Source organism: Melanotaenia boesemani, chromosome 5, assembly GCF_017639745.1.
Source record: "Melanotaenia boesemani isolate fMelBoe1 chromosome 5, fMelBoe1.pri, whole genome shotgun sequence".
NCBI lineage: Eukaryota > Metazoa > Chordata > Actinopteri > Atheriniformes > Melanotaeniidae > Melanotaenia > Melanotaenia boesemani.
In genome coordinates, this window is record NC_055686.1 from 499,053 (window position 1) to 506,100 (window position 7,048).

Below are 7,048 nucleotides of genomic sequence, written 5' to 3' on the forward strand. Positions count from 1 at the left end.
TGTTTACTGAAGGATTGTCTTCATGGTTCCAGTAAGACTGTGGTAGAAAGGAAGAAAGAAGGAAAGAAAGAAAGAAAGAAAGAAAGAAAGAAAGAAAGAAAGAAAGAAAGAAAGAAAGAAAGGAAAAATTTAAATATATTTATATAATGAATGATGATATATAGGATGAAGATGGAGAGGATGAGGAGGATGAAGATCCTCCTTTAATAAAAACTTTCTTCAGACTTTTTCCTGAAAATGTTTCTGATCTAAATGTTGTTATAAGTTTATTATTATTTATTAACGGTTTAATAAGCAGATCTGATCAGTATTGATCAGCTGATCATCTGGATGAAAGTTCTCCGTTTTCAGAGGAGAAATATTTATCATGTTATAATCAATACTTTCTACTTCCTGTGACATCATCATGTAAATATTTATTTACAGTAAACAGATTATTGATTATTGATCAGCAGCTGTGTGTCTGTGTTCAGCTGCTGACAGAATCTACCTGGACACTGATGACATCACTGTCTCTCTGCGCTGTGATTGGCTGCTGTGTCAGTAGGAGTTCAGCTGCTGCTGGACTTTCTGTCAGTCTACATGAGGATGAAGATGAAGCTGCTCCTCTTCCTCTGCTGTGTCCTCTGGGTCTCTGCGGACGGTGAGTTGGACAGGAAGCTGTTTACTGACATCAGAGACAAACAAACAAACAAACAAACAAACAAATATCAGATCAATAATCAGCTTCTCTGTGTTGCAGTTCTACATGAGGACCTTGGTATCACTGGATGTTCAGAGTTTGATGGAGAGACGATGTTTACTCTGGATGGTGAAGAGTTGTGGTACGCTGACTTCAAACAGGGGAAAGGAATCGAACCTCAGCCTCCTTTTGTAGATCATGTCAGCTACGTGGAAGGAGCTTATGAACAAGCTGTGGCTAATCAACAGATCTGCAAATCAAACCTGGGGATTCATCTTAAAGCCATGAAGGACCTTCCTGTAGAACACGGTAAAGTCAGATCTTCATCATCATCTTCACCTTCATCATTTTCCCTCTTCATCTTCATCTTCATCACTTCTTCATCATCATCATCTTCATCTTCATGTGTAGAAACAGTTTTCTTGATGATTTTATATTCGTACTGAATCCAGTCTGAGCCTGATCTGATCATGTTTCCATGGAAACCTGATCAGCTGATCATTAAAGACCCAGCAGGTCAGATCATCTGGATGTTTCCAGAACTGATCTTTATTCACCAATCAGTGATCAGGTTCCATCACAACTTTCCTCCAATCAGACGTCTCCGTTTCCTGGATGATGTCACCTCCATAATCTCACATTTTTACCCACATCAGGACCACAGAGTCCACATCCTGGACCACAGAGTCCACATCCTGGACCACAGAGTCCACATCCTGGACTCACAGAGTCCACATCCTGGACCACAGAGTCCACATCCAGGACCACAGAGTCCACATCCAGGACCACAGAGTCCACATCCTGGACCACAGAGTCCACATCCTGGACCACAGAGTCCACATCCTGGACTCACAGAGTCCACATCCTGGACCACAGAGTCCACATCCAGGACCACAGAGTCCACATCAGGACCACAGAGTCCACATCCTGGACCACAGAGTCCACATCCAGGACCACCGAGTCCACATCCTGGACCACAGAGTCCACATCCAGGACCACCGACTCCACATCCTGGACAACAGACTCCACATCCTGGACCACAGAGTCCACATCCTGGACCACAGAGGCCACATCCTGGACCACAGAGTCCACATCCAGGACCACCGAGTCCACATCCTGGACCACAGAGTCCACATCCAGGACCACCGAGTCCACATCCTGGACAACAGACTCCACATCCTGGACCACAGAGTCCACATCCTGGACCACAGAGGCCACATCCAGGACCACAGAGTCCACATCCTGGACCACAGAGGCCACATCCAGGACCACAGAGTCCACATCCTGGACCACAGAGTCCACATCCAGGACCACAGAGTCCACATCCTGGACCACAGAGTCCACATCCTGGACCACAAAGTCCACATCCTGGACCACAGAGTCCACATCCTGGACCACAGAGTCCACATCCTGGACCACAGAGTTCACATCCTGGACTCACAGAATCCACATCCTGGACCACAGAGTCCACATCCTGGACCACAGAGTCCACATCCTGGACCACAGAGTCCTGCAGGTGAAGCAGGTCTTTGTTTAAACAGACCTAATGATGGAGGTCTTTAAAGGTGTGGCTCGGTCGATAGGGCGGTCGTCTTGTAGCCTGAGGGTTACCGGTTCAATCCCGGTCGTGGTTGGTGCCTTGCACGGCAGCTTCTACCATCAGTGTGTGAATGTGACGTGTATGTTAAGCGCTTTATAAGTACAGACGATTTACCTTTTACTGTTTCAAACTAGTCCAAACACAGTTTTAAGGCTGGAAAGTTACATGAAGCGTCTTTAAGAAGTTTAAATTTTAATCTTCTGGTAAACAACGATATAATTTCATGTTCCTACTTCTACTTTTGAGGTAACACAAGTTCAGATTCCCTGAGAGGGAAGAACCGTATCTGAGGTCTTATAAATCTATAAATACAGAGACTTAACCTGCCTGGACACATTAATTAAAGCAGTTTCAGTCTTTCATCACAAAGTCTTGTTACTCAGTAGAAATATTAGAAACACAGAAATATTCCAGCAATCCCAGAATTTATTCAGCTTTACTGTTTTGTCCCTGTATAAAGATGATAAATCTGCCTTTAATTAATCCTTAACTTGAAGCTGGATTTTCTTTCTCCTCAGATCCTCCATCCAGCCTGATCATCTACAGCAGGAACTTTGTGGACCTTGGAGAGAAGAACTCTCTGATCTGCCATGTTTCTGGTTTCTATCCGGCTCCCGTCAACGTCTCCTGGACCAAGAACGGAGAGAAGGTGACTGAAGGAACCAGCATCAACGTTCCCTTCCCCAACAAAGATGGTTCCTTCACCCAGATCTCCAGACTGGACTTCATCCCACAGCTGGGAGACATCTACAGCTGTTCAGTGGAACATCTGGCCCTGACCCAGCCACTGACCAGGATCTGGGGTAAGAAGCTTTATTTAAACTCTGAACCGACACAGTACACACGGAAACTGAGGAAAACTGTCTGAAGGAAGAGGTCCCAGTCTCTGTTTTCCGTCTCCAGGAGGAGGTTCACGTCTCTGTTTTCTGTCTCCAGTAGGAGGTTCATGTCTCTGTTTTGTGTCTCCAGGAGGAGGCTCATGTCTCTGTTTTCCGTCTCCAGGAGGAGGTTCACGTCTCTGTTTTCTGTCTCCAGGAGGAGGCTCATGTCTCTGTTTTCTGTCTCCAGGAGGAGGCTCATGTCTCTGTTTTCCGTCTCCAGGAGGAGGTTCACGTCTCTGTTTTCTGTCTCCAGGAGGAGGCTCATGTCTCTGTTTTGTGTCTCCAGGAGGAGGTTCATGTCTCTGTTTTCTGTCTCCAGGAGGAGGCTCATGTCTCTGTTTTCTGTCTCCAGGAGGAGGTTCACGTCTCTGTTTTCTGTCTCCAGGAGGAGGCTCATGTCTCTGTTTTCTGTCTCCAGGAGGAGGTTCACGTCTCTGTTTTCCGTCTCCAGGAAGAGGCTCATGTCTCTGTTTTGTGTCTCCAGGAGGAGGTTCACGTCTCTGTTTTCTGTCTCCAGGAGGAGGCTCATGTCTCTGTTTTCCGTCTCCAGGAGGAGGTTCACGTCTCTGTTTTCTGTCTCCAGGAGGAGGCTCATGTCTCTGTTTTCCGTCTCCAGGAGGAGGTTCATGTCTCTGTTTTGTGTCTCCAGGAGGAGGTTCATGTCTCTGTTTTCCGTCTCCAGGAGGAGGCTCATGTCTCTGTTTTCCGTCTCCAGGAGGAGGTTCACGTCTCTGTTTTCCATCTCCAGGAGGAGGTTCATGTCTCTGTTTTCCGTCTCCAGGAGGAGGTTCATGTCTCTGTTTTCCGTCTCCAGGAGGAGGTTCATGTCTCTTTTTTCCGTCTCCAGGAGGAGGTTCATGTCTCTGTTTTGTGTCTCCAGAGGTGGAGAAGACTCAGGCCGGTGTTGGACCAGCAGTTTTCTGTGGACTGGGTCTGACGGTTGGACTCCTCGGTGTCGCTGCTGGAACCTTCTTCCTCATCAAAGGAAACGAGTGCAGCTGATTGGCTGGAACTGATGATGTCATCGATGATTCTGTACATGTTATAAACATTTAATCTGATCTTGTTTCCACGAGTTTCAGCTTCAGTTTAATTAGTTTAAATATTTTCAGTTAAAAACACTGAACCAGAAACTTCTAGAGAACTTCATGTTCTATTTTAATAAAGACATTTAAATTTAATATTTTCTATTATAATTATTTCAGACTTTACTTTTCTCACTAAGTTACATGAAACATGTTTTTCTTTCCTCTTTCTCTGTAAACAGATTAAAGAACGAAGCTCTGGTCTGGAAATAAATCTCAGTGCATAGAAGCAGATTTTACTTATTAAATCAGTGTATTTTACTGTAATTCATCATCCTGGTTTTATGATTAAAGTTCTTCAGGAAACTGCACCATTTTATTTATTTCATATTTTTCTCCACAGACAGTTTGACACATTTACATTTATTTGTTTCTGAAAATAAGTTATTATAATGCTGATCTTTCATTTTTCATTGTTTTAAAATAAAAACAAAACACCACCAGTGTTATACACAGAATTATAATATTTAAAACTGTTTCCTATGGAGGAAACTAAAGCAGGTAGAGAAGTTAACACACATAAAAACAAGTTTATAAAAAGTGAAGAAACAGAAGAATTAATATTTTTACAGTATGTAGATTAATTGTAATAAATGAGATTTATTTATTAATAAAGATGTAAAAGTCAGGATTGATCCATGAGAAGGAACGTCGCTGTGATCTTTCCACGAGGACACAGGTGAGCTGCTGACAGGTAAACGGGAGCTGGAACCAACACGAGGAGCAACGAGGACGTTTAAAGACATGACCTGACGTTACCAGTCAGAGGAACCAGGACGCTTCCTGGGGAGGTGTTCCAGAGACACTGCACCAGGAGGAGGTCTCGGGGAAGACCCATTACACGTTGGAGGGACTACATCTCTTGGCTGGCCTGGGAACACCTCAGGATCCCTCTGGATGAGGTAGAAGAAGTCGGAGAGAAGGAAGTTCTACCTGCAGACCCTGATGATGTAAAGAAAATGGATGTTTAACTAAAACACAAATTAAACTCATCTTAAACAGTGTTAGACAGGCAGTGGTTTATGTGGGCCAATCACAGAGAAGCTCTGTGGTGGGAGGGGCTTACATGGTCAGCAGGTTCTTTATTAGGAACGAGTCTTACAGGTGAGTTCTGGAGTCCACTGGTCGAGATATTAAAACCTGATTGGTCACTTAGTTGTGACATCATCAATAATAAAATGTAAAAAATACTTCATCTCCAAATGGAAATTATAAAATGTGTATGAGATGTGTGGAAGAAATTTCCTCCAAGGAAGGAGACGGTCTGATCTGGTCTCTCTACCGAACAGGTAGAAAACTATGTGTCTTGGTCCTGGTTCTCCAGAACCTCCTGAGACTCTTCATGGATCTGATGAAATGTTCTCCTTGTACAAGAAAGATTTTCTCTTCTGTAATAAACGTTGTTAAACTTCACTCATCCAGACTCTTGGTCATTTATTTTTCTACTACTGGTTTGAAGGAACAGGATTTCCTGAGTGACCGAGGAGGACCCAGCGAAGGTGGGGCGACTAACCTGAACCTGGATTTAAATTCCATACAGTTACCATGGTAACAAGTCCTGGAGAGCCAGACTGATCTGGACCAGGATAACTGAGTTCAGCTTATTCAGTGTTTTGTCTCAAAGAATTTTGTCTCAGTAAAATAGAAAGATCTGATTATTTATGTAAAACATTTGTTATAAAATATATTATAATATATATTTAAATTATTTAATTAATATATATATTAATATAATATTTAGAGGATCAAAGATAAATAATTAGTGACATCATCAACGTTACCTGAGCTTACTGATCATCAGACAGTGGGACTGAACCTGGTTCTACCAGCTGATACCCACTGATCCACTGTGCCCTGGACCACCTGGATAGAATCAGCGTTAACCATGAAGTCTACAGAGCCAAAAACTATGGTCCTGGTTCCGGTCCTGGTTCTGGTCCTGGTTCTGGTCCAGGTCCTCTGTTAGTAGCCTCGGTGTTACCTGTCTCAGGTGAAAATATGTTAAAACTTACAGCAAACTCAGATTTATCAAGTTAGACAGTGGTAGCTTAGTGGTTACAGAGCCAGGTTTGGGTCTGCAGAACCTGGGTTCAGGTTCTAAGGTAAAAACCTCTGTGGGTCCCTGAGCAGGGTCTCGACCCCTGACTGCTTCCTGGGGGCTGGATCTGGCAGCCGGCTGCTCCTAGGAAAGAAGTTCCCTGCTGGGGGACTAATAAAGTTTATTTATCACATTTTCTACAACAGCAGTTGTTCACAGTGCTGAAAAATAAAACAACAAACATTTTACAGCTGAAAATAAAACACAATAAAAACCAATAGAAAAATAATAAAGGATTATTTACCTTCTACACACAAACCCAGTAAAATGTCCTCCGTCCTGTTAAAAAGAAGAAATCTGTCTTTCTGTTTTCTCTTCATAGATAAACATTTAAGTCCTTCTGGGTTCTGGTTCTGGTTCTGGTCCTGGTTTTGGTCCTGGTTCCGGTCCTGGTTCCGTTACTGGTTCTGGTCCTGGTTCTGGTTCCGGTCCTGGTTCTGGTTCTGGTCCTGGTTCCGGTCCTGGTTCTGGTCCTGGTCCTGGTTCCGGTCCTGGTTCTGGTTCTGGTCCTTGTCCTGGTTCTGGTCCTGGTCCTGGTTCCGGTCCTGGTTCTGGTTCTGGTTCTGGTCCTTGTCCTGGTTCTGGTTCTGGTTCTGGTTCCGGTCCTGGTTCTGGTTCTGGTCCTGGTCCTCTGTTAGAAACACAAACCCAGTAAAAAGTTCTCCGTCCTGTTAAAAAGAAGAAATCTGTCTTTCTGTTTTC

The 7,048-nt window shown here is 43.9% G+C and overlaps 1 protein-coding gene across 1 annotated transcript; it reads left to right on the plus strand.

Moving 5' to 3' along the window:
• Positions 1–484: 484 nt before the first annotated feature.
• LOC121639454 (H-2 class II histocompatibility antigen, A-U alpha chain-like) lies at positions 485–4,559 on the plus strand. The gene is made up of 4 exons (XM_041984683.1): positions 485–643; positions 743–991; positions 2,801–3,085; positions 4,044–4,559. Exons 1-4 carry the CDS (start codon positions 583–585, stop codon positions 4,163–4,165), a joined length of 717 nt encoding a protein of 238 aa, XP_041840617.1. The 5' UTR covers positions 485–582; the 3' UTR covers positions 4,166–4,559.
• Positions 4,560–7,048: the final 2,489 nt, after the last annotated feature.

What these genes read in the sequence shown, in the direction of transcription:
- LOC121639454 (XM_041984683.1), top strand. Translation starts at nt 583, where the DNA reads ATGAGGATGAAGATGAAGCTGCTCCTCTTCCTCTGCTGTGTCCTCTGG. An exon ending in CCTCTGGGTCTCTGCGGACG is followed by an intron (nt 644 to 742) that starts GTGAGTTGGACA and finishes TCTGTGTTGCAG; the next exon opens with TTCTACATGAGGACCTTGGT. An exon ending in GGACCTTCCTGTAGAACACG is followed by an intron (nt 992 to 2,800) that starts GTAAAGTCAGAT and finishes CTTTCTCCTCAG; the next exon opens with ATCCTCCATCCAGCCTGATC.